The sequence below is a fragment of the Cajanus cajan genome, chromosome 6 (genome assembly GCF_000230855.2).
Source record: "Cajanus cajan strain Asha chromosome 6, NIPB_CcT2T_4, whole genome shotgun sequence".
Classification (NCBI taxonomy): domain Eukaryota; kingdom Viridiplantae; phylum Streptophyta; class Magnoliopsida; order Fabales; family Fabaceae; genus Cajanus; species Cajanus cajan.
Window position 1 is genome coordinate 24,769,184 of NC_138522.1, and position 27,963 is coordinate 24,797,146.

The 27,963-nt window shown below is 41.4% G+C and overlaps 1 protein-coding gene across 19 annotated transcripts in view; it reads left to right on the forward strand.

The window, feature by feature from the left end:
• The window catches only part of LOC145959009 (uncharacterized), a 39,932-nt gene extending 12,263 nt beyond the window's left edge, over nucleotides 1–27,669 (forward strand). For 7 of the 19 annotated variants that reach the window (XR_014434616.1, XM_083076886.1, XM_083076893.1 and 4 more), the window contains one exon: nucleotides 1,908–2,246. Coding sequence is in view for 13 of the 19 variants with exons in the window: in XM_083076886.1 (XP_082933012.1) it covers nucleotides 1,908–1,984 (77 nt within the window). In the remaining 6 variants the exon portion in view is untranslated. The other 12 variants (XR_014434618.1, XM_083076890.1, XR_014434621.1 and 9 more) reach the window with 7 other exon arrangements.
• The last annotated feature ends 294 nt before the right edge of the window (nucleotides 27,670–27,963 follow it).

The following is a 27,963-nucleotide window of genomic DNA, read 5'->3' on the forward strand; positions in this document are numbered from 1 at the left end:
CTCTCCAGGGTGAGTTTGCCCTCTCCAGGGTGAGTTTGCCCTCTCCAGGGTGAGTTTGCCCTCTCCAGGGTGAGTTTGCCCTCTCCAGGGTGGCTGAGTTTGCCCTCTCTAGGGTGAGTTTGCCCTCTCCAGGGTGAGTTTGCCCTCTCCAGGGTGGCTGAGTTTGCCCTCTCCAGGGTGAGTTTGCCCTCTCCAGGGTGAGTTTGCCCTCTCCAGGGTGGCTGAGTTTGCCCTCTCCAGGGTGAGTTTGCCCTCTCCAGGGTGAGTTTGCCCTCTCCAGGGTGGCTGAGTTTGCCCTCTCCAGGGTGAGTTTGCCCTCTCCAGGGTGAGTTTGCCCTCTCCAGGGTGAGTTTGCCCTCTCCAGGGTGGCTGAGTTTGCCCTCTCCAGGGTGAGTTTGCCCTCTCCAGGGTTTTGAGATAAGTTTGTCTCCACAGTCCACGATGCTGCTTCGACGATTTGTTTTTGATTTTGGTGCCGCTGAGGGCTGGATATCGCAGGGATCCGTCTAGGGGATGTGCAGTTACTCATAGGTTCTTGTGTCCCAACTTTCCATTGCGTAGTTGGTACCCATTGAGGAATTTCTGTTTCCTTGGGGTGTAGACACGAAGATGCTCTTTCTGATGTGAGCGATGCCTTATGATTGGCTGACGTCCTTTCGACGATGGTGGAGTATCCCGGTTATCCTTATTCGGGCATCTCTTTTGGATTTTCTGATTTTTGCTGCCTCTGTGTAGGCTGTTATCCGCTGGGGGATTCTGTCGTTCAATTCTTGACTGGCCTCTTCTGTTAGGCAAATCATCTTGATGTTCGGTGTTTGGCTGGATGCCGAATTCCGCTTGGAGAATATTTATTGATATTTTTTTTTTATTTTTCTCCTTTTGTAGGGGTGCCTCTTGAGTAGGCGACTGGGGATTTGGGGATCTTATGTATCCCAGAGTATTATTTACGAAGCCTCTGCAGGCTTAGCCTCACTCAGCGCTTGAGTCAGAGAGCTATCTTCCACTGAGGAAGTTTCAAGTCCTTTGACTGAATATTTTGCTTGGATGATCGCGCTTCCATTGGGGATTTTGACGATCTTGCTTTGATAGCTCTCGCTGGGGATTTGTTCCATGAGCTTAAGCTGAGGTTTCTCTGGGGAGTATTATTTCTGCGAGCCTCTCCAGGCTCAGTTATTCTGAGAGAGTATTATTTCGGCAAGCCTCTCCAGGCTCAGTTATTCTGTGGGAGTATTATTTCGACAAGCCTCTCCAGGCTCAGTTATTCTGAGAGAGTATTATTTCGGCAAGCCTCTCCAGGCTCAGTTATTCTGTACAATTTGTTGGGTTATTTTGCCTTTTTTGTTGATTTTTGGCTTTTTCTGTATTTTTGCCTTTTTTGTCGATTTTTTGGCTTTTTCTGTATTTTTGCCTTTTTTTCGATTTTTCGGCTTTTTCTGTTGGAGGGATCTCAAACACACTCACAGATGAAGTATGCAGAGGAATGAAGATGTTGTGATGAATGAGAATGGACCAATACGGGCCGTATTGAATTGAATACGCCCGTATTGGTGTGGACGTTATGGCCAATGCGGTCGTATTCATTTCGGTATGCCCGTATTGAGTTGAAAATTTGTTCATAACCCTGATTTTAGTACGGGTGTACTGAACATGATACGGGCGCATTGTTTTTTTTGAAGTTTATATTTTTTTGTTTTTTTGTTTTTTTTTTGTTTTTTTTTGTTTTTTTTTGTTTTTTTTTGTTTTTTTTTGTTTTTTTTTTTTTTTAATAAACAGAGAATAAGTGATCTTCCAGTACACCTATCATCTGTATGCATGTATGCGGTATGATGCACCTAATTCTATTTGATTTATTTTTTCAAAAGAATTAACCGATGCGTTTCTTTGTTTGGATCTTGTCATTCCTCTAGACGGGCTGTGCGCTGCCGATTTATGTAACCGAGAAATGATGCGTGTTATATCAAGATGGGCGTCATCAACCCAGTGATTCTTCCCTTCCTTTAGAAGACATGTCAACCCTCCTATTGACCACTATATCTCCATGTTTCCACTAGATTATCCTAAAATCGTTTGGGACAAGAGAGAAAAGAAGGGAAGGATATTTTTTGTTCTGAAGTTTGTGTTTTAGAGGGGTTTTATTTTTATTTTGAAAAATGGTTTTTGTAAGAATGGCTGGCCAAGGTAGGCTTATTGTGTTTAGGCTTGTTTGATTAAACACTTATGAAGTTAAGAAAATCTTTGTTTATTGACGTTGTGATTTTGACAACTTAGATAGCTTCCCTTGAACCTTTCTTGAATTCGGCTCGTGGTACCATCATGGATTTCTTTTGTTTTTTTGATTGTCCTTATTTTTGCCTAAAACACCCTCTTGTGGCGTTTTGGCGGACTTTTGTTTTTGTTCATTTTTGCAACCCTAACTTTTGCCTAGGTCACCCTTTCGTGGGATTCCTAGCGGGTCTTTTGCTCTTATTTTTGCGCAGCCCCCTTTTTGGGTTTCCTGCCGAGCTTCTTTTATTTTAAAGGATTTATTTTTATCCATGATGGCACTTGTCGAGGCCAAGGGAAGGTGCTCTAAGTTGTCGCGCACACTTCCACATAAAAATGATGCGGGTTTATTGTTATTAAGACAATTTTAACCTCATTCATGCTTATTCAAACAGGGTTAAAATAATGTGGTCTAGAATTTTATTATAAGCAAGAAAAGAAGCAATGAGAAAGAATAAAGAATGATTTTATTATAATCATAATGGAAACATGTGCCCTATCGAGGCTCGGGGGTCGGGCTGTCCCCGAGGAGTAATCTCTAATAGTCATCGGGTCTATACATCCCTATCGGAAGAAGAAGAGCACTTGATGACGATGACCGGCCTTGACGCTTGTGAACCGGCCTTCCTAAAGATCTGGCTTAAAGAACGTCGAGAAGGATCTTGGTTCCTCTTCGTCCTTTGATCTTTATTAGGGTTGTATCCTAACCCTTGTTTCCCCGGATTGTCCTTGATAATAGGTAGCTCGGGAATTCCTTGGGAATCCTTGCCAAGTCTTTGTCTTGGCAAGTATCCGTTCTTGGTGAGCATGGAGGCTACCTTCTTCATTTCTCGGGGAAACGTTTCAACATTGGCGATTTCCAATGCTTGGAAGGCGGTTTCTAAAGCTTCCTCCGCTGTATCCACGTAAGGTATGGTGGATGGTTTGCTGATGAGTATGTCGTCTTCAGCTTGTACAGTCACCAGCTTGTCACCCACAATGAATTTGACTTTCTGGTGGAGCGTAGAAGGAACAGCTTTTGCATCATGGATCCAAGGTCGGCCAAGGAGACAGCTGTATGCGGGAGTAATGTCCATCTCTTGGAATTCGACATTAAAGATAGTGGGTCCAATTTGGATTGGAAGATTGATCTCTCCCACCACTTCTCTTTTAGAAACGTCGAAAGCTCGAACGATCATGTTGCTCGGGCGCATTTGGACTCCCTTGATTGCCATTTGATCGAACATTCTTTTTGGCATCACATTCAAGGAAGATCCATTATCCACCAAGACTTTAGGGATGTGGTATTCCTTGCACTTTACAGAGATGTGCAAGGGCTTGTTGTGGTTTGATCCCTCAGCGGGGATTTCTTCATTAGTGAAAGAGAGGTGATCACTAGCCGTGATGTGACTAACAATCCCCTCAAATTTGTCTTGGGAGATAGTGTGCGACACATATGCCTCGTTCAAGACTTTCAACAGAGCTTGTCGATGCGGTTCGGAGCTTAGGATCAACGACAACAGAGTGATCTTTGCTGGTGTCCTATGAAGTTGATCCACGATGGAGTACTCGCTCTATCGGATAAACTTTAACAGCTCGTCTGTCTCCTCCTCGGATTCTTTATTTTCCTCGGTTTTTTCTTCTTTTTCTTTCCCTTTATTCTTGGGAGCTTTATCATGAAGATCTTCGGGAGTGTAGATCCTGCCACTCCTAGTCATGCCCCCAAGTCCAGCGATGTTAGAGATATCGCTGTCGGGAGAAAAATGGATGTCGTATATCCATGGCACAGCCTTATTTGATTCGTAGGGAAAAGGCCTTGGAGTAGTGATCCTTAACGGTGTCGGACCTTCCCCTTTGTTTGTCTTGATTACCAACAACGGAATTGACGTGTGTTCGCTTGACGCGGTTGTTGGCTTGCATTTAATAACGAACGGCGTGCGATCCATTCTTTGAACATACGCATCGCTTAATCCTTTCTTTTTATTAATGTTTATTAATGAATTACTAGGAGGGATGTATGAAATGCAAATCTAGATCCCTCCATGATCTTTGATAAGAATGCATGATATGAGATGATGACGTTGAATATGCATGCATTGTGTTTATTCAACTAAGCATTATCATGTTTTTAGGATGTCCCTAAGATGATGCATGATATTGCTTGGTTTGGATAAATAACCCCTTTTTTCTTTTTTTGGGTATTTTGTTTTTTGTATATTTTTTTGGGTGAAAAGGGAATCTACCTATATGAATGTGATGAAGGTAGATGTTAACACCATGTAAAGGAAGATTCTTATTCCTATTTATTCTTTTTTTTTTTTTAAAAGGAAATGTTGTATGTTTCAAGAATGCAATGTATGCTCAAACAATGTCACATAAACAATGCACAAACAATTCACTCATCCACGAACAGTCACGAGCGAATCACGAGGTAGGGGTATCCTGCAGAAAAGTGCATATTCAAGGTGGTTCTAACTGTTCTCACCGGTCTGAGGCCCCCAAGGTGCCCCCATTATAGGGACCCAATTCCTCTCGTCGTAAGCCGATGGAAAGCTCCAACGCACTGTCGGACTCGAGTTCATGGTTATCACCTTGAGTGATGCTTTCCGACAACGGTCTACGGGCACCTATAGACCCATTCGACAACCGGCCGTACTAACATCCACTCCCTATGGCTTACCACTCATGCCCCCGGGTATAGAGGGAACTGTTGTGTGCAAAGGTTTGTGTGCAATTTATATTTCAAACAATTGCGGAAAATTAAACAAACAACAGTTATTAAAGCCAAATAGATAAACATGTTATCATACAAGTGAGGGGTAATGAAGTAATTTTAAACTATTATTTTAGGAATAATCCATCACTAAATGGGACTGACTCTCGAGGCTTCCCCAGTGGAGTCGCCATCTGTCGCCACCGGCCCGAAACGGGCTTTCGGCATTCGCGAAGGATGGTTGGACTCTTTTATTTGTTTAAAAATATGGATTGCTAGAATGACTTATTCTCAAACTGAGACCTTGTCAAACGAGCAATTTTATTAAAAGGCTCACCAATCCATGTTAATCCCAAGCGGGACCCTCCATGGATTAGCGGTTTTCATAAAAAGGAAGGGTTCATGGAGTCGCCACCAATGTTTTACTCAAAACATTGGAAAAAGAAGTTTAAGGCAATCGATTCAAAAATCGACTTCGGCCATGACAACCAGAGTCGGGTAAGGGAGTCGGTTACGCGTGGGGAAGGTGTTAGCACCCCATAACGCCCCTTTCGGGTTCCCTATGACAGATTATTTCTAAAAATAATAGTGCGAAATTACTAAATTACCCCTATTTATTCTAAACAATTATAACTTAACTATCTACATGATGACAGTTAAATATACACACAGAAAGCAGTAAAAGGAAGGACTTAAGAAGAAACCTTTGAAGCGTGCTTTTATATTCAAGTAAAACTGGGAAGCTTTTTGGCGTTCCCTCGCTCTACAAGCCCGCTCGCTCCCTCCTAGAAAATTTTAACTATGGAAATCCGGAGGATTTCCCTTCGACTCAGTTCGAGACTCAAGCAAAAAGCTCAGAACTCGAGAACTTTGTCGGATCAACTCTCCGAGTGATTTCTAGGCAGAGCACTGCTCAAAAAAACCCAGAATACTCAAGAAGAGGGTTAAAACTAAGTGTAAAAGTGTAGAATGACGTCCAAATGACGTCTTATTTATAGGGAACAGGCGCAATACGGGCCCTGGAGTCAATACGGCCCGTATTGAAGTTTTGAACTACAATACGGCCATATTGAATTCAGTACGGCCGTATTGAAGTTCAAGAAACCTCAATACAGCCGTATTGAGTTCAGTGCGGCCGTATTGAAGTTTAAGAAACCTCAATACGGCCGTATTGAGTTCAGTGCGGCCGTATTGTAGTTCAAAATGTTCGATACGGCCGTACTGAACTTTTGGGAGGCCGTATTGGGCTTCATTCCCTCCACTTCCTTATTTTGAGCTATTACAAGACCTCTAGACCTACAGAGAATCCTCCTAGGGCCTTCCATGAGTCCTTCTGGCTGACTTTCCTTCAGTCCTCAAGAGTCTTCAAGCTTTATTTCCGACCCGGACCGTATTGAAGTTCAAGAAACCTCAATACAGCCGTATTGAGTTCAGTGCGGCCGTATTGAAGTTTAAGAAACCTCAATACGGCCGTATTGAGTTCAGTGCGGCCGTATTGTAGTTCAAAATGTTCAATACGGCCGTACTGAACTTTTGGGAGGCCGTATTGGGCTTCATTCCCTCCACTTCCTTATTTTTAGCTATTACAAGACCTCTAGACCTATAGAGAATCCTCCTAGGGCCTTCCATGAGTCCTTCTGGCTGACTTTCCTTCAGTCCTCAAGAGTCTTCAAGCTTTATTTCCGACCCGGACAATTTTAGGGGTCTACACTCCTTCTTAAGGCACTACGTAGTTCATTCCAATATTGTATTGGGGGCTCATGATGCAATCTTCTTTCTTTTTCCAAGGATCCACCAATACATAGCATGCCCTTGGAAGCTAAGGGTTGCCAAAGAAACTTTTTTCTCTTCACTTATTCCATGGCAAGAAAAAAGTTGTTCAACTTTCATTTCCCAATCTAAATATGTTTCAACATTGTCTTTGCCATGAAATAAGGGAAGAGTAATATTAGGTTCCTTATTGGAAGACTCCCTTGGTCTTTGTGTTCTTGGTGGCCTTTGATAGTGATCATCATTGTGATGACTACTACAATGGTTATCACTTAGGGGGTTTGTAGGGTGTTGACTACCCTCATTTTCACTTCTAGGGGTTCTCACCCCATTGCTTCTTTGAGGCCTAGTTGGGGGAACCCTTGGGTTGGATCCCCCAACTTCCCCCCATGACTAGTTTTGCTAGCATATCTTTTATTTCCTTATTATTTTTCTCATTTTCTCTCTCTTTTCTCTTATATTATTCCTTTCTTTTTCATTTTCTTCTTCTTTTCTTTTTATGTATTCCCTAAGTTCTCTATTCATCCCTAAGACTATGTCTACTACTATGGGTATTTTGACCACGTACACTTGAATGATCACTCATCTTTGATCAAGAAAGGTTTTCACAAAGTGGTTCTTGAAAATATTTTCACAAAGAATGAGTGATAAAAGGTTTTCACAAAAGATTTTGAGTGCAAGAGTAGTGATAGGAGGCCTAAGTTCACAAAGTGAGCTATCAAGGGAGGTGAACTACAAAGAGTCTCTTAAAAACCAAGCCTTTTCAAGTAGAAATCACTAAGCCTATTTTCACTTTTCTCACAAAAACATTTTTAGCACAATAAGAGTGAGTATGTGTTCGGACCCTTAGTAGGAAAATTTGGAAGCCTCTAAACGAACATACAACAACCTAAGGAATTATACTAACAACTAAGAGAATTAAAGGAAAACAATAAAGCATATACTAGTCAAAAGTCCTTGGACGGAAGCTTGAAGTGACCTTGGGGTTTTCAAGACACTTCCACAAGTACTAAACGAAACTACTCCTAAAACTAATTAATTTAAGAGGCAAATTACAACCCAATTGAATGAATAAGGACCAAGATACAAGTGGTCCACTAAAAACAAACACAAATAGGCGCAAAAACAAGAGTAAAGAAATAAGCCAGAAAAATTCTTCAAACTCCAATTTGGTGCTCCCTTCACAATGAACAAACTTGGTTAGCTTCCTTCCAATGTGTTTGGCACTCTATGTTTGTAAGAAATTCTTCCCAAAGTTCTTTGAAATTCACGACCAAATCCTCCAACTCAATCTTCCCCAAAATTGCTTGGAAATGTGGAAGTAGGCTTCATCTACACCAAGTGAAACAAATCACCAAGAGAAAGAAAGAAGGCCAAAGAAATGAAAACTAAAAATGCTCAATTATGAAGGCTAAACTCAAGAGGAATATTGATGAGACAAAACACAAGGAGTTCCAAGAAAGACAAGCAAAAAATTAAGGCACATTTATGAAGGCAAGCACTCAAAGGGAAATCTTAGAAGGGTTCTAGAATAGAATTAAATGTTTGATGTTCCTTGTCCTTAAAAATTAATGTGAGGTCTCTTCCTTAATGTCCAGCCACATTTTTTGGTCTCAAAATGGGTACAAAAATGGTCCAAGTCCACTCTAAGTGTGCAAGGGTAAAAATGGTAATTGTCCACAAGTCTATCAACAAATTCCCTTGAATTTTTCTTTTCTTTTTCTCTTGTATTTTCATGCCAGCTTTTGGCAGCCCCTTGGCTAGTTTTTTTTTTTTTTTTTTAATTTTAATCTTGTTAAGTTGCTTGGTTTTTACACTTGTGGGAGAATTAAAAGTAGTACAAAAAAGTAGGAGACAAAAAGGACAAGTGGCATGCAAAAAAACAACTTTTGTAACGTGGAATGTGTCTTGTACTATGTACTAATTTGGTGCAGATTTTTCAGCAAGCACACACACATTCTTGACAGATTTTTCAGCACAAAAACACTACATGGTTGTCATACAAAGGACAAGGGATAATCATGTAATGATAAGCATGTAGGAGTGGCTAACCATGCATGTATAGGAGACAAATCCACTTGGAATTCAACAAACTTTTGGAACATGTTGTAGACACCTAATTTCGTCCAGGGGCATACAAACAAGGAAATAGACCTCTGTTATGAAGGAAAGGAACTCTCGAAGCATGCAAACAACAAGATAGGACATCAGAAGGCCTAAAGCCCAAATAAATTGGTTTTAGTGGCCCGGAACGGGCTATTCCAAAATCGAAACGAGCCGTTCCAAGCCACAAAAAAGGCCTAAAAACCTAGTCTGGAACGGGTCGTTCCAAAACCAGAACGAGCCGTTCCAAACCAGGCAAAAGATCTAAAAATCTTAGGCTGGAACGGGTCGTTCCTAAACCAAAATGGGCCGTTCCAAACCACTAGATAGCCTAAGAAACCTAGTTAGAACGGGTCTTTCTAGCAATGCATTTGTGTTAATCTCAATCCCAGAACGGGTCGTTCTGGTTTCAAAACAGGCTGTTCCAGGGTAAGAATTTAACACAACGTTCAAATCTAGAATAGGCAGTTCCAAATTTGGAACGGGCCATTCTGGCACCCTTCTTATGCATATGAATAGACAGCTTGGGCACAGTTCCCAGTGGCCCCAAAATTTCGTCCAAGACTCCTTAGAGCTCGAAATTTCTCTCTCTTTCTCTCCTATTGTATTTCTTGAGTTTTGTGAGGCTTATTGTAGTGTGAAAGGTTGCCACAAAGCACCTAAAAATCTCCATATTTGAAGATTCAATAGAGCTCGTTCAAGAGGTATTTCAGTCAATCTTCTTCTCTCCCCTTTATTTCTTATCTTTTATAAACATTATTATAATAAAAGCAATCATGTAGAAATTTTAAGGTTAATTGTATAATTTAAATTTCAAGCATGTAAATAGTCATCAATAAAAGGGGATTAAATATTTATATTATTATTGTTTATAATACTAACTTCATCATAGGATACCAATTAAGGGCGTTGTAGGGGTTCTTAATACCTTCCCTACACGTAACCGACTCCCGAACCCAATTTTGGTTATCAAGGCCATTATTGGACCTTTAAAAACCTTTTATTTTTTCAATGTTTTGAGTAAAACATTGGTGACAACTCCATGAACCTATTTTCAAAAACCATTAATTAAGGATTAGTCTGACGTTTGGGCATTCCTTAATTGATGAGATTTTCAAAAGGATGTATAAACCATAGGTCGCGAGATCAGAAATTTTCGGGTTGCGACAGATGGCAACTCAACTGGGGACGTTTTAAGAGGGTCAGTGATGGAAATCTAATCCCCAAGGATCCCTTTGGAAGAGGTAAGACCAAGAAGGGTGAAGGTTGATCCAAGGAGGCTCACACTTGAAGACCATTGGGCCTTTAACTAGGTCCATGGTTAGGAGGCTAGAGAAGGCTTCTAGAGAGGAGGTGCTTCTTAGACCTATGCTCAATATGAGTATTGAGTATGATTCCTCTTTTTAGTCTCATAGTCTCTATTGTACATACATTGTATAGTTTCATTTCTTGTACCTTGTATATAGTAGATACTTGTATAGGTGTATTTTTGCCTTTGTATTTGTGAGGCACTTTATTTCCTTTTATAAGCTATTGTATATTGTTTCTAGGGTAGGTTACTTGGACACTTTGACTCCATTTAACCTAACCTAGAAATACACTCTTTTCTTAATTTTCTAGTAGTAGGATTGGGAGTGGCATTAGCAAGCTAAAGAGTGTCACTAGCAAGCTAGAGAGTGTTACTAGCACTTTAGCCAAGAGGTGGTCCTAGGCTAAAATTTTCATATTGGACTCATTTTACTCCTAATTAATTTTTCATAGATTTGATTTAGCTAGGTTCCATTCACATTGGATGAACCTAACTAAACCAAATTAACAATTTCAAAACCGGTTGGAGTAAATTAAGTCCAAAAAGCCGCCCACCGTAGTTGTGTTCACATTGGCCGGATTGCTTGGCTCTTCTCAAGCTTAGAAGCTTGAAGCACAAGCTTCTCCTAAGCTTGCTTACCAAGCAAGCTAAGTGAGTAGCTTGCTCTCCAAGCCTCTAGACCATGGATGGTTAGCTAGACCTTACCATGGTTCCTAGTGAACCATGGTTAAGGCTAGCTTGCTCTCCAAGCTTTCTACTCCTATATTTTCGTTTCTCCTTCATTGTAAAACACTTTTGGATGTATTGAGATTTCATTTCTGAAATATTGTTCAGATTTCTCTCTTCTAAAAGTCCCTAAACCTCTTTCATATTCATCCAATTCTCTTATCCCTTCACTAGAAGAGTGTGGTGAGAATTGAAGAGGCTTATCTCTTCATCAAGGAGTGGACCCTATTATGACAAGATGATAGGGAAAACGTCGTCCCTTTTTTCTGACATAGTCACCATAGGTGAAAGGGTTGAGCAAGGCTTAAAAAGTGAGAAGATAGGGAAGGCTCCGACAAGTTATGACCCCAGGAAAATCTATGAAAAGAAGAGGGAAAAAGGGGTTCACGCCGTCATCTTTACTCTAAAAAGTCAAGCCACACCACAGGCAAAGCCTAGAGATGACAAGGTAGTAGACAAAATCCCCACCACATACACAGAGCTACTACCTCAACTCTTAGAGGCTTCGATGTTAGTCTGACTTCCTCCAACGAAGAAGATGGACCCTCCTTACCCGTCGTGGTACAAACTCGAGGAAAGGTGTGACTATCACTCTAACTCTCCGGGGCACTCCGTGGAACGATGCAATACCTACAATTCCGTGTGCAAGGACTTATAGATGTTGGGTGTCGCCACCAGCCCGAAACGGGCTTTCGGCGGTCGCGAAGACGGTCGAGCTCGCTTTTATTTTAGTTTTGAAAATGTATTGGATTATTAGAACGACTTGTTCTCAAACTGAGACCTTGTCGATCTTATCCAATTTATTTATTAAATGTCTCACCAATCCATGTTAATCCCAAGCGGGACCCTCCATGGATTAGCGGTTTTCACAAAAAGTAGGGTTCGTGGAGTCGCCACCAATGTTTTACTCAAAACATTGGAAAAAGGGATAAGGCAATTGATTTTATAAATCAACTTTGGCCATTACAACCAGAGTTGGGTAAGGGAGTCGGTTACGCGTGGGGAAGGTGTTAGCACCCCACAGCGCCCCTTTCGGGTTCCCTATGACAGATTATTTCTAAAATAACAGCGTAAAATTACTAAATTACCCCTATTTATTCTAAGCAATTATAAATTAACTATCTACATGATGACAGTTAAATATACACACAGAAAGCAGTAAAAGGAAGGATTTAAGAAGAAACCTTTGAAGCGTGCTTTTATATATTTCGTAAAACTGGGAAGCTTTTTGGCGTTCCCTCGCTCTACAAGCCCGCTCGCTCCCTCCTATAAAATTTTGACTACGGAAATCCGGAGGATTTCCCTTCGACTAGGTTCGATCCTCAAGCAAAATGGCTCGGGGCTCAAGAACTTCGTCGGATCAACTCTCCGAGTGATTTCTAGGGCAGAACACTGCTCAAAAACCCCAGAATACTCAAGGAGAGGGTTGAAACTATGTTCCAAAGTGTCTAATGACGTCCAATTGACGTCATATTTATAGGGAACAGGCGCAATACGGGCTACAGAATCAATACGGCCGTATTGAAATTTTTGAACTTCAATACGGTCGTATTGAAGTTCAATACGGCCGTATTGAAATTCAGAAATTTCAATGCGCCCGTATTGAGTTCACTGCGGCTGTATTGAAGCTTCAATACGGCCGTATTGATTTCAGTACGGCCGTATTGAAGTTTCAGAAACTTCAATACGCCGTATTGAGTTCACTGCGGCCGTGTTGAAGCTTCAATACGGCCGTATTAAGTTTAGTACGGCCGTATTGGGCTTTATTCCCTCCACTTCCTTATTTTAAACTACTCTAAGACTTCTAAACCTACAGATAGCCATCCTATGGTCTTCTAGGAGTCCTTCTGGCTGACTTTCCTTCGATCTTTGAGGGTCTTCGAGTTTTATTTCCGACCCGGACAATTTTAGGGGTCTACAGCTGCCCCCCCCTTTACTTAGTCGGACGACCTTTTGGTGTACCGGCTGACAAGTAAAGGAGTTGACCCAATTGTCCGGGTGATGTGCCGACCTTCTGACTTGTAATGTCTTCCGGTGGAAAATTGTTGAGTAGCCTCTCCAGGTGGGTGCATACCTCGGCGCTTCTGACATCCTCGGTAGCTGAGTTTACCCTCTCCAGGGTCAACTTCACTCGACGCCCGAGCCGGAAGTTGGACATCAACGCACCTCTGATGACGCTGATGGTTGAGTACCGTCTCTCCAGACCTAGCCTCACTCGACGCCCGAGCCGGAAGCTAGACACCAGTGTGTTAACATCACCCTGATGATTGAGTACCGCCTCTCCAGGCTCTGCCGCTTAACATTTGGCAGTTGAGTTTGCCCTCTCCAGGGTCTGCGTCTTAACATCGGCAGGTGAGTTTACCCTCTCCAGGAACTGCGTCTTAACATCGGCAGCTGAGTTTGCCCTCTCCAGGGACTGCGTCTTAACATCGGCAGCTGAGTTTACCCTCTCTAGGGACTGCGTCTTAACATCGGCAGCTGAGTTTGCCCTCTCCAGGGACTGCGTCTTAACATTGGCAGCTGAGTTTACCCTCTCCAGGGACTGCGTCTTAACATCGGCAGCCGAGTTTACCCTCTCCAGGGACTGCGTCTTAACATCGGCAGCTGAGTTTGCCCTCTCCAGGGACTGCGTCTTAACATCGGCAGCCGAGTTTACCCTCTCCAGGGACTGCGTCTTAACATCGGCAGCTGAGTTTGCCCTCTCCAGGGACTGCGTCTTAACATCGGCAGCTGAGTTTGCCCTCTCCAGGGACTGCGTCCGTGTCTTCTGATCACTTCGGCAATGCGAGTTTACCCTCTCCAGGGACTGCGTCCGTGTCTTCTGATCACTTCGGCAATGCGAGTTTACCCTCTCCAGGGATTTGAGGTAATTTTTGTCTCCACAGTCCACTATGCTGCTTTGACAGTTTTTCTGATTTTGTGCCGCTGAGGGCTGGATAACGCAGGGATCCGTCTAGGGGATGTGCAGTCATTCATAGGTTCCTGTGCCCCAACTTGCATTGCATTGTTGGTACCCATGGGGAATTTCTGAATCCTTGGGGTGTGGACACAGATGCTCTCTCTTTGAGTTGAGCGATGCCTTTTGTTTGGCTGACGTCCTTTGACGTTGGTGGAGTATCCCGGTTGTCCTTATTCGGGTGACTCTTTTCAATTTTCTGATTTTGTAGCCTCTGTGTAGGCTGTTTATCCACTGGGGATTTTGTCATTCATTTCTTGACTGGCCTCTTCTGTTAGGCAAATAATCTTGATGTTTGATGCTTGGCTGGATGCCGCATTCCGCTTGGGGAATATTTATTGAGATTTTTTATTTTTTCTCCTTTTGTAGGGATGCCTCTTGAGTAGGCGACTGGGGATTAGTTCAGTGTTCGGCTGAGTGCCAGATTCCGCTTGGGGAATACTTATTGATATTTTTGATTTTTCTCCTTTTGTAGGGATGCCTCTGAGTAGGCGACTGGGGAATGGGGGATCTTATGTATCCCAGAGTATTATTTAGGAAGCCTCCGCAGGCTTAGCTTCATTCAACGCCTGAGTTGGAGAGCTATCTTCACTGAGGAAGTTTAAGTCTTTTTGACTTGGATATACTGCTTGAATGATCATACTTCCATTGGAGATCTTGACGATCTTGCTTGATAACTCTTGCTGGGGATTTTGAATCCAAGAGCATGAGTTGAGGTTCCCTCTGGGGAGTATTATTTCTGCGAGCCTCTCCAGGCTCAATTATTCTGTTTACTGAGGAGTATTGTTTCGGCAAGCCTCTCCAGGCTCAGTTATTCTGTACAAACTGATGAGTATTGTTTCGGCAAGCCTCTCCAGGCTCGGTTATTCTGCGGGAGTATTATTTCGGCAAGCCTCTCCAGGCTCAGTTATTCTGTGCAATCTTTTTGTTGGATTTTCTATATCCTTGCCTTTTTCATTTTCGGCTTTTTCTGTATTTTGCTTTTTTTTCAGATTTGGCTTTTGCTGACTGCTGTCATACACAAGCAATTTTCTATTTTTCTATTTTATGCAATTGCTTCATGATAAGGTCTTTGAATGTGCAACTAATGTGTGTGATGCACGAAATGCAAGCTTTATTATTTGTTTATTATATATATTTTTTTTTTTTAGAAAGATGAATGGCTCTCCCTATCCTCTTCTTCTATTTAGAGGAACTTCTGTCATTGACGCGAGGGAATATTTTCATGAGCCTTTGAATGCAGGAGTTTAAAGATTTTATAGGAACCCCTCCAGTTTTCTTTTATTGACCGATTATTAAGAGTTTCGTACAATTTTTAGAAACATCAATTTAAAGGCATAATCACAAGGTCAAGAGAGAAAAGAAACAAATGGATATTTTATTGATATTCAAATGTTTGTACAGAAAGATTTACAAAGGGATTTTCTGAAGAATGGCTGGCCAGGGTAGGCTGTACATTTTTTGGCTTAAACAATTACATCTGTGATTGCTGCCCTTCCCGTTCCCTAGTTGCTTCGGGTGAGATGCCTGAGCCAGGAGTGTAGATGCTGCAAGACGCTTGCTTCTAGAAGATTATCACTTGAAACGCCTTTTCGGTTTTCGATTCAAGTGATCGTTGCTTGCTTTACTTTTTGCATCTTATTCTTTTGCCCCTAATTTTTGCCTAGGACATGTCCTAGCGGGGATAATTTTGCCTTTGTTTTGCCTAGTACCCTTGTATTGGCGGGCTTTTCGTTTTGCCCTAACTTTTGCCTAGGATGCCCTTTTTGGGTTTTCATCCTAGCGGGCTGATGCAAGCAACGTCTTCAAGCATAATACTTCTTTACCACGTCAGCGTTGACTGGGTATCGAAGTTCTTCTCCATCCATGTCTGTGAGAATCAATGCTCCTCCAGAGAAGGCTCGCTTCACCACGTATGGTCCTTCATAATTTGGGGCCCACTTTCCGATTTTGTCCTTTTGAGCTGGTAGCAATTTCTTCATCACCAGCTCTCCCTCATGGTAGATTCGAGGATGGACTTTCTTGTCAAAAGCCTTTTTGATCTTCCTTTGGTAGGCTTGACCATGGCATATGGCGTTCAGTCGTTTTTCTTCGATAAGGTTCAATTGGTCGTATCGACTTTGAACCCATTCTGCCTCAGAAAGTTTTGCTTCCATGATTACTCTCAGAGAAGGTATCTCGACTTCAACCGGCAGAACTGCCTCCGTTCCATAAACAACGGAGAATGGAGTAGCTCCTGTGGATGTACGTACTGAAGTCCTATAACCATGGAGAGCGAAGGGTAGCATCTCATGCCAGTCTTTGAATGAGACAACCATCTTTTGTACTATCTTCTTGATATTCTTATTGGCTGCCTCGACTGCCCCATTCATCTTTGGTCGATATGGGGAAGAGTTGTGGTGCTGAATTTTGAACTCTTTGCACAGTTCTTCCACCATCTTATTGTTCAAATTGGATCCATTATCAGTGATGATTTTGTCGGGAATACCGTATCTGCATATGATATTCTTTCTGATGAAGGATGTTACCACCTTTCGGGTCACATGAGCATACGATGCCGCTTCTACCCATTTGGTGAAATAGTCAATGGCTACAAGGATGAACCTATGTCCATTGGATGCCTTTGGCTCGATGGGTCCAATAACATCCATGCCCCACATTGCGAATGGCCATGGTGAAGCCAACACATTGAGTGGCGTTGGTGGGACATGAATGTTGTCAGCGTATGCTTGACACTTGTGGCATTTCCGGACGTATTGGTAACAATCCCTTTCAATGGTTGACCAATAATATCCTGCTCTGAGGATTTTCTTAGCCATTGCAGGCCCGGGAATATGGGTACCGAAAACCCCCTCATGTATTTCTTTGATTACATTTTGAGCTTCGACTTGGTCTATACATCTCAACAAGACCGAGTCATAATTCTTTTTGTAGAGGGTTTCTCCAATCAACAGAAATCCCATGGCCCTTCTTCGGATATGCTTTTTATCATTATCGCTAGCCATATCAGGATATTCCCCTTTTGACAGATATTGTTTGATGTCATGGAACCATGGATGAGCGTCAACAGCTTCATCTATCAGTAGGCAGAACGCTTGCTTATCGTGCCGCCGGATATTGATGATGGGCATTTCATGCTCCTTATCCAAGGCGAACATCGATGATAGTGTGGCAAGGGCGTCAGCGAACTGATTTTCCTCCCTTGGGATATATTCAAAAACGACATTTTGAAAGAATTGTATCAGGTCTTTGATATGCTCAACATATGGTATCAGCTTGGTATTTCGGACTTCCCATTCACCTCGCAGTTGGTGGATGACTAAAGCCGAATCTCCAAATACTTTGAGCTTTAGGATACCATTGTTGATTGCTGCTTGGATTCCTAATGCGCAAGCCTCGTATTCGGCCATGTTATTTGTACAGTCGAAGTTGAGTCTTGCCGTTAAGGGGATATGCTTTCCTTGTGGGGAGATTAATACTGTTCCAATCCCCTGTCCAAGCATGTTGGAGGCTCCATCAAAGTACATGATCCACGTATCATCCTTAGGATCTTCATGTTGTAAATGCATTATATCCTCATCGGGGAAATCTTCCTGAAGGGATTGATAGTCATTGGTCGGCCCGTGTGCTAGGTAATCAGCTAGGGTACTACCCTTGATGGCCTTTTGTGTGACATGTATGATGTCAAATTCTGATAATTGCACTTGCCATCGGGCAATCTTCCCAGTGATTATCGGTTTGTCGAACACGTACTTAATTGGGTCCATTTTGGAAACCAACCAAGTAGTATGCCTAATCATATACTGCCTGAGCCGTTGTGTTGCCCATGCTAACGCACAGCACGTCTTTTCTAGTGGCGTGTAGCGGGTTTCATAATCAAGGAACTTTTTGCTCAGGTAGTAGATGGCTTGTTCTTTCTTCTTTGTTTCATCTTGTTGTCCTAGCACAGCTCCCATGGACTCATCAAGTACCGTTAGATAGAGGATTAATGGTCTTCCCTCGACAGGTGGCACCAACACTGGTGGATTGGCCAAGCACTGTTTGATCTTATCGAAAGCTTGTTGACAATTCTCATCCCAAGATTCGGAATGATTTTTTGCGCAACAGCTTGAATATTGGCTTGCACGTGTCAGTCAACTGTGCAATGAACCTTGCAACATAGTTCACCCTGCCAAGGAATCCTCTTATTTCTTTCTCAGTTTTAGGAGGAGGCATTTCCATTATTGCCTTTATTTTATCGGGGTCCACCTCTATGCCTTTTTTGCTGACAATGAACCCAAGAAGCTTACCCGACCGAACTCCGAAAGTACACTTAGCCGGATTTAGCTTAAGCTGATACTTGCGAAGCCGATTGAATAATTTTCTCAAATACTGGATGTGGTTCATTTCGTCTTTTGACTTTGCGATCATGTCATCCACGTATACTTCAATTTCTTTGTGGATCATGTCGTGGAATAACGTCACCATCGCTCGTTGGTAGGTGGCACCCGCATTTTTCAGTCCAAAAGGCATTACCCTGTAGCAGAAAGTTCCCCAGGGTGTAATGAAAGAAGTTTTCTCGCGGTCTTCTTCATTCATCTTGATTTGATTATACCCCGAGTATCCATCCATAAAGGAATAGAGTGTGTTTGTGGCAGTGTGATCCACAAGTGTATCGATGTGTGGCAAGGGAAAATCGTCCTTTGGACTGGCACGATTCAAATCCCTATAATCAACACACACTCTAACCTTCCCATTCTTTTTGATGACTGGCACAATGTTAGCCAGCCATTCAGGATATTGGGATACGACCAAGAATCCCGCATCTAATTGCTTTTCTACCTCCTCCTTGATCTTTAAAGACCATTCGGGTTTGATTCGTCGAAGCTTTTGCTTAACGGGTCGAAACCCTTCTTTTAATGGCAACTTATGCTCGACGATGTTAGAGTCCAATCCGGGCATATCACGGTACGACCATGCAAATACGTCCTTGTATTCCCTTAATAATTGGATCAACTGTGTTCTTATTCCATCACTGATATGGGTCCCAATGTTGACCTCTTTCAATTCTTGACCCTGCCCCAAATTCACGGTCTCCAATTCTTCTTGATACGGTTGGAGTAGACGAGCTTCTTGATCTAGCAGCCTTTGCAGATCCGGAGAGATGGTCTCCTCCTCACTGTCCAACTCAACCCATTCATCCTCGGCTTTCGGATTCCGGTCAGAGCGAGCAATCACAGACATAATTATTTATTGGTTCTGTTTAGGTTTAGAGTTTATTAATATTAATGAGAGAGAGAGAATAGAACAAAATGAGAGAATAATGTGTGAAAAATGCCTCTTTATTGATATATGTATGATGTACAAAACCCTTATTTACATGAAAGGTCCTCATGATCTCGGGTACTGATCATGAGTCCCTAAAAGAAAATTAAGAAAATTAAGGAGAGGCCCTATTGTGGCTTGCCCTTCTCTCTACTCCTGCTTCGGCAGAGGGTTCTTGCTCACGTCGGGCGCTGTCGAATCGAAAGTGACCCACCCAGCATCAATAAGGCCTTGGACCTTGTGTTTGAGAGCTAGACAGTTCTCTGTTGAATGCCCTGGTGCTCCCGAATGGTATAGACATTTGTCTTGAGGCTTGTACCAATCGGGGTAAGGTGGGTCGATCTTTCTTGGTGGAATATAGGCTAGAAGTTGGGCTTCTACTAGCTTCGGCAGGAGATCGCTATAAGTGGTCGGAAGTTTGTCAAACTTCTTCACAGAGTTGTATTGCGATTTGCCTGACTTCGAAGTGGAAGAAGATGGAGAAATGGTTACAGCGTTGACTCCTCCCTCTTTCTTCTTCCCGAAGGCCTTCTTAGCTTCATATGGTTGGGTAGGCTTAGCCAGCTTCCCACTTTTGAGTCCTTGTTCCACTCTTTCCCCAATAGTGATGATGTCCGAGAAGAGTGTCGTTGTGTTCCCTATCATTTTATCGTAATAGGGACCAGTCAACGAGTTGATGAATAAGGACACCGTCTCCTTATCCGACAGCGGGGGCTCTATCTGGGCCGCCAACTCTCTCCAACGTTGGGCGTACGCCTTGAAGGATTCATCATTCTTTTTACTCAAGGCTTGAAGATCTGACCTATCGGGTGTTAGGTCGATGTTGTATTTGTAGCGCTTGAGGAAGGCGTCGGCCAACTGCCTCCATGTGTGTACTAGATTTCCATCTAGCTGCATATACCAGTTGAGCGCGGTATCAGCTAAGCTCTCTTGGAAGCAGTGGATCAAGAGCTTTTCATTTGTGGCATATGCAGCCATCTTGCGACAGTACATGGTGAGATGACTTTTGGGGCAAGTCGATCCCACGTACTTTGGGAAATCCGGCACTTTAAATTTAGGAGGGAATTGGATGTCCCTCACTAAACACATGTCGGCGGCATCCTTGATGTCAAAATCATGCCCCTCCATAGCCCTTAGCCGATCCTCGAGGGCGTGGAATTGTTCCTTTGATACTTCGGGCTCTTTAATCATAATTCCAGCCCCAAGGGGTACAGCGTGTGGAGGATCTTTTTCATGCTCTTCCTCCTCTCCCTCATGATGGGACCCATGATCACTGTGATGAGATCCATGGATATTGTGATGACGCATGAGTTCCATCATTTGCGCCATTTGGTCTTTAAGTTGTGAAAGCTCGGTTGTGAGCTTTTTGTTTTGCTCCTCCAATGCTTCCATTTTCTTGATCTTCTTTGCGCGTGTGAGGACAGAGAGATGACCAGCCACTTTCTAAAATGAATTTTTTAATCTAATTAGTTTATTCATGAATACGCTCTTGACATGGGTTTGATAACCCTCCATTTTTAAGGCGCTGCCTTTTTAAAACAGAGTGTTACCACCCTCCTTGACTTATGATCTCTCCTCAACGGAGAATCTCGATAATTATGGGTCTCTTTTACTCATGTCAAGAGGTATTGGTGAACCTAAAATGCATGGTCTATGAGGATGCATGATGTCTTATTGGTAATGATGTACATGCTCCTCACTTTTATTATATTTCCACACATGGTCTTTCCTCTCATGTCATGGTATTTTCATGCATGGAGATTATTCTTTAGACCTTATCACGAGGTTATTTATTAATGCACAAACAATTGCACATAAGCATTTACACAAACAATTCACTCATCCACGAACAGTCACGAGCGAATCACGAGGTAGGGGTATCCTGCAGAAATGGTGCATATTCAAGGTGGTTCTAACTGTTCTCACCAGTCCAAGGCCCCCAAGGTGCCCCCATTATAGGGACCCAATTCCTTTCATCGTAGGTCGATGGAAAGCTCCAACGCACCGTCGGACTCAAGTTCATGGTTATCACCTTGAGTGATGTTTTCCGACAACGGTCTACGGGCACCTATAGACCCATTCGACAACCGGCCGTACTAACATCCACTCCCTATGGTTAATCACTCATGCCCCCGGGTATAGAGGGAACTGTTGTGTGCAAAGGTTTGTGTGCAGTTTGTATTTCAAACAATTGCGGAATTTAAACATACAACAGTTATTTAAAGTCATATAGATAAACATGTTATCATACAAGTGAGGGGTAATAAAGTAATTTTAACTATTATTTGTTAAAAACAATCTGTCACTAAATGGGACTGACTCTCGAAGCTTCCCCAGTGGAGTCGCCATCTGTCGCCACCGGCCCGAAACGGGCTTTCGGCGGTCGCGAAGACGGTCGAGCTCGCTTTTATTTTAGTTTTGAAAATGTATTGGATTATTAGAACGACTTGTTCTCAAACTGAGACCTTGTCGATCTTATCCAATTTATTTATTAAATGTCTCACCAATCCATGTTAATCCCAAGCGGGACCCTCCATGGATTAGCGGTTTTCACAAAAAGTAGGGTTCGTGGAGTCGCCACCAATGTTTTACTCAAAACATTGGAAAAAGGGATAAGGCAATTGATTTTATAAATCAACTTTGGCCATTACAACCAGAGTTGGGTAAGGGAGTCGGTTACGCGTGGGGAAGGTGTTAGCACCCCACAGCGCCCCTTTCGGGTTCCCTATGACAGATTATTTCTAAAATAACAGCGTAAAATTACTAAATTACCCCTATTTATTCTAAGCAATTATAAATTAACTATCTACATGATGACAGTTAAATATACACACAGAAAGCAGTAAAAGGAAGGATTTAAGAAGAAACCTTTGAAGCGTGCTTTTATATATTTCGTAAAACTGGGAAGCTTTTTGGCGTTCCCTCGCTCTACAAGCCCGCTCGCTCCCTCCTATAAAATTTTGACTACGGAAATCCGGAGGATTTCCCTTCGACTAGGTTCGATCCTCAAGCAAAATGGCTCGGGGCTCAAGAACTTCGTCGGATCAACTCTCCGAGTGATTTCTAGGGCAGAACACTGCTAAAAAACCCCAGAATACTCAAGGAGAGGGTTGAAACTATGTTCCAAAGTGTCTAATGACGTCCAATTGACGTCATATTTATAGGGAACAGGCGCAATACGGGCTACAGAATCAATACGGCCGTATTGAAATTTTTGAACTTCAATACGGTCGTATTGAAGTTCAATACGGCCGTATTGAAATTCAGAAATTTCAATGCGCCCGTATTGAGTTCACTGCGGCTGTATTGAAGCTTCAATACGGCCGTATTGATTTCAGTACGGCCGTATTGAAGTTTCAGAAACTTCAATACGCCGTATTGAGTTCACTGCGGCCGTGTTGAAGCTTCAATACGGCCGTATTAAGTTTAGTACGGCCGTATTGGGCTTCATTCCCTCCACTTCCTTATTTTAAACTACTCTAAGACTTCTAAACCTACAGATAGCCATCCTATGGTCTTCTAGGAGTCCTTCTGGCTGACTTTCCTTCGATCTTTGAGGGTCTTCGAGTTTTATTTCCGACCCGGACAATTTTAGGGGTCTACAGCGGGTGGTTGAAATTTGACACCAACACACCTAGCATCGACAAGCACCCACTGCACAAGCATGACGAGGAGTGACCTTGGAGTATAAAATTGAGAGATTACTAGAGTAAGGGGCTCTCTTTCTTTTTCAAAAATAAATAAATAAATAAAATAAAATAAATTGCTTTAAATTCATGCTCAACTCATGACCTTCACCCACGGTCATGAGTTCAAACAAAATAAGGGTGTGTATAAGTTTTTACATTCATCAATAACATACGTCATTTCCATAAATCCCTTGTGTTTATTCTTTTCTCCCTTCTATCACTAAAATCTAAAACCAATCATAGCGACAAAAAAAAACAAAAAAACAAAAAAAAAAAGACATGATTGAAGATAATAATATTAATCAAAGCTTTGAACATCTAAGACGCATTATCTGAGTCTAAGATAGAAAAGGAGATCACTTCCTCGAATCACACAAAGATAAGAAAGTGATCAGAAGAGTCTTACATAAGATTCTCATTGCCTAAGAAGAGACTTGCAAAAAAAAATTCAACTCAATTTGGCTGACAAAGGAATCAAAAATCTCGGTTCATGAAAGAACTCTTAACACTCGTAGACCGGGGCAACATCTTTCTCCTTGGTGTACGGGACGGGGGTAGTGTTAATCACCAAAGACACTAGTCCTCCCAAACGCAAATGGCAGGAGGTTTCGTCAAAGCAAAGAAGTCACTTGCAAAATATTGCTAGGATGAAAAACCGCAAAGGGCGTCCTAGGAAAAAAAAACAAAAAAAAGGACCAAAAGTTCCCGCTAGGATATGTCCTAAACCCTAAAAAGATTAAAAATAGCAAGTGACGACTTTCCAAGTTGAAAACCAAAAGGCGGCTTGAATACTCCTGCAAAAGGCCAAAACTTTTTGAAGACTCTACCCGAGACTCAGACATGTAGTCCAAGATAATTAGAATAATGATTATAATAATTATCCAAGGAAATGTTTGTTTAAAAACTTAAGCACTGACCTACCTCAACCACCTATTCATTCTAAATAGTCCTTTCTTTTCTTTCTGTCTTGTCCCATCCTAATGACGTATATTGTTGATGGTTGTCAAAATTTGAACATGTCCAAAAAAAAAAAATAACCCGTTGGGATGAAAACCCGCAAAGGGCATCCTAGGCAAAAATTAGGGCAAAAGAAAATAGTAAAGAAGAAAGCAAAAATACCCGCTGGGATACATCGTAGGCAAAAGTTAGGGTTTCTAAACAAAAAAAGAAAAGAAAGAGAGCCCTAAGACGGTTCAATACATCAAACGGCCAATACAACTAAATGTTGTGCATCAAGCAAAGTAATTTATTCGTGAGAAGGAGAAAAGGGAAGCCACCTTCTAAAAAAAACTAAAATCAACATGCATTGCATGCATCCAAAAGAATTTCACACACTTAGAAAGCTTTCTTTATCCAAGGGGGATTATTCAAAAATAAATAAATAAAAATCTTGCATGAATAAGCATCCAGCATTTTTTTTGCATCCTGACAAAAGAGCAAAACAACGACATGAGAAAAAGGGAAGCTTCGTAAATGTTGAAAGAGCCAAAGCTAAACAAAAATGAAATTAAAACAAAACCTACCACAAGCAAACGCTTGGAGAGGCATGACAATACTCACATGACAGGGGTAGCACCAGAATCCTTGTCACCCATCTACTCATTTGCCCACCAACACAAAGGCACCACCTACCAGCAATCCTTATCTTCATCAAATGTCCTCCCCAAAGGAAAGGGGAAATTACATCATCATCACTAGCAGATGGCCTAGAGAGGCTATGAAAATACTACGGCCTGGAGAGGCTATGAAAATACTATGGCCTAGAGAGGCTATGAAAGTACTATGACCTGGAGAGGCTATGAAAATACTACGGCCAGGAGAGGCTATGAAAATACTACGGCCTGGAGAGGCTATGAAAATACCACGGCCTGGAGAGGCTATGAAAATACTACGGCCTAGAGAGGCTATGAAAATACTACAGCCTGGAGAGGCTACGAAAATACTACAACAACAAAGAGGGTGATGGAAATCTAATCCCCAAGGATTCCTTTGGAAGAGGTAAGACCAAGAAGGGTGAAGGTTGATCTAAGGAGTCTCTATTGTAAATACATTGTATAGTTTGATTTCTTGTACCTTGTATATAGTAGATACTTGAATAGGTGTATTTTTGCCTTTGTATTTGAGAGGCACTTTATTTCCTTTTATTAGCTATTGTATATTGTTTCTAGGGTAGGTTACTTGGGCACTTTGACTCCATTTAACCTAATCTAGAAACACACTCTTTTCTTATTTTTCTAGTAGTAGGATTGGGTGTGGCATTAGCAAGCTAGAGAGTGTGACTAGCAAGCTAGAGAGTGTTACTAGCAATTGGACCAAGAGATGGACCTAGGCTAAATTTTACATATTAGACTCATTTTACTCCTAATTTTTCATAGATTTGATTTAGCTAGGTTCCATTCACATTGGATGAACCTAACTAAACCAAATCAACATTTTTCAAAACCGATTGGAGTAAAATGAAGTCCATGAGCTGCCCACCCTGCCTTGTGTTCACATGGCCGGATTATTTGTTCTCTCTCAAGCTTAGAAGCTTGAAGCACAAGCTTCTCCTTAGCTTGCTTATCAAGCAAGTTAAGTGAGTAGCTTGCTCTCCAAGCCTCTAGACCATGGACGGTTAGCTAGACCTTACCATGGCTCCTAGTGAACCATGGTTAAGGCTAGCTTGCCCTCCAAGCTTCCTACTCCTATATGTTTGTTTTTCCTTCATTGTAAAACATTTTTGGATATATTGAGATTTATTTTCTAAAGATTACTCAAATTTCTCTCTTCTAAAAGTCTCTAAACCTCTATGATATTCATCCAATTCTCTTATCCCTTCACTAGAAGAGTGTGGTGAGAATTGAAGAGACTTATCTCTTCATCAAGGAGTGGCGTCTCTTGGGAGAGTTCTCCACCAAACCGTGGTGCCTCTAAGGTCTCCTCCTCCATTGGATACCTTAGGAAAGCTTAAGAAGAATCAAGGATCTGAAGATCTAGGGAGGAACTTGAAGAGGATTCAACATCAATCCGGATTCTCAACAAGTTTTCCATCATTTGGTATCAGAGCTAGGTCTCCTTGGTAAATTCGTTCTTGAGCTTTTTCTTCCAACTTTTTTCAGTTCAAATCATGTAAAAGTGTGCCTAAACTATTCCTACATGTATTTCCTTTTATTTTCTTGTGTTTTTGTGCCTTGAGTTGTTCTTGTGTCACACCTATAAATCTATAGAATACACTCACTTTGTCTTGCTTATTCTTGATTCATGTTCTAATTTCTTGTGAATCAATCTTTGTGCGTGCCTTAGGAATTATTTGTATGTATTTTTAAATGTTTTAGGATTGCTTTTATCTTCCATTGGACTCCTTAATATTCGGTCTAAAAAGAAATTCCCAAAAAGAAACAAGAATACAAGCATTTTACATTTCTTAATCTACTAGTTTTGTCTTAGAGTCATGTGTAGTTGTTTTACTTGTCATTAAATCCTTGTTGTGCCTTTTTATATTTGAATCTATATGAATTGATATCTGTTCTTGTATGGTGTCATTGCTGGCTGAACATTAAAAAATCTTAGAGTGCTCATAAAATGATTCCAATGCATGTTATTAGTCCTAACATGTTCTAGAGTCAATTTTTTGTGAACTTCATTTGCTATTAGTTTCTTAGCAATTTGTGGTCAGAAATTCCTTGTGTGTCTTGTGCTTGTTTGGAAAAAAGAAAACAGAGTTAGAAGTGTATTAAAAACGAAAATCAAAGTGTACAAAAGATAAGAACAAACTAGTACTAAAACTAGTAACATTTTGTGGTTGAAATTTTTGACTAGTACACTTACACTTCTTACTCTTTTTACTTATCTTTTCTCCACCACTTGGAAACCTCTTTATTAATTGTTTGGCCTCTGTTTTAAGTGCTAATATTCTTTATTCAAAATAAAAATAAAAGAAAGAGACAAAAAGATAAGAAAAAGAAAAGAAAACAAAAGAGAAAAACCTAGAAAAAGCAAAGTGAAAACAAAACACTAATAGTAGCACTTGGCCTTGAATTTTTGTGTAAATTTTCTTGAGGTTTGCTTCCTGTCCAGTGGTTGGAAAAAGACTTTCAAATACTCAAAATCATATCACAATTTTTGTTTTGTTTTTATAATCCATTCTAGAGCTATTCCTAGGGTTATTCTTTTGTGTGCTAGCTTTGAAATAAATCCTTAATTGTTGCTTTGTGTCTTCTTGGCTTTCTTTGTTTTGTCACATCAATTCCTATAAAAGTGTAGCCTATTCTAATTGTTCATTTTCAGTTTTAATTTCTTGGCCTCTACTCTCTCTTGTTGATTGATAAGCCTTGGTGGGATATAACTCTTTTTCAAGCCATTACACTTGGAAGGAAGAGTTAATTGAGACACATTGGATTAATCTCAAAGGGGTCAAGACTTGAAGAAGATTGAGGTATAGATTACTTGAGTGAAACACCTTGGAAAGGCTCACTTTGTTTTTTCCTTTTTGCAGCCAAGACTTGTTCCTAATTTTAGGTCAAAATTTGGAGACGGATTTTGGAAGGAAATTAGAGACGAATTTGAAGAACTAGTGATGGATTTGGAGGCTTAGAGACGGATTTGTGAAGACCAATTTTCCACCTTCAAATTGGCCATTCAACTTGAATCCAAGGCTGTTCTAAGCTTGTTACCAACCTCCCTTGGTGGAAGTTCTTCAAGAAGTCTTGATTTGTGTTGCTTCCATTGTTTGTAACTCCTTAACCCTACCTTGGGTTAACCTTTTAATTTCCTTTTGTTAAAACAAACTTACATTTAGGAGTGGTTGTTTGGGAAATTGATTGAGTCCCACCACTTCCTAAATAGTTCTAAATAAAGATTCCTAGATACGTTTAGTACTTGTGGAAGGGTCCCCAAAGGCTTCAAGTGTTATTTGGGCTTCCACTAGGAGACGCCTAGTTTACTTGTTTTTCATAAATCGTTTAGTACTTATGGAAGTGTCCCAAAAGGCTTCAAGTGTCACTTGGACTTCCACCCTAGGGCCATACGACTAGTGTATGCTTTACTTGCTTTCCTTTAACTTGTTTTAATTCTAAGCTCGTTTAGAAGGCTCCCTTTGCCTAATAGGGGTTGCGTGCACACATACACAACTACTTGACTTGTTTGTGTGAAAAGTTGTTTTGTGAGAAAATTA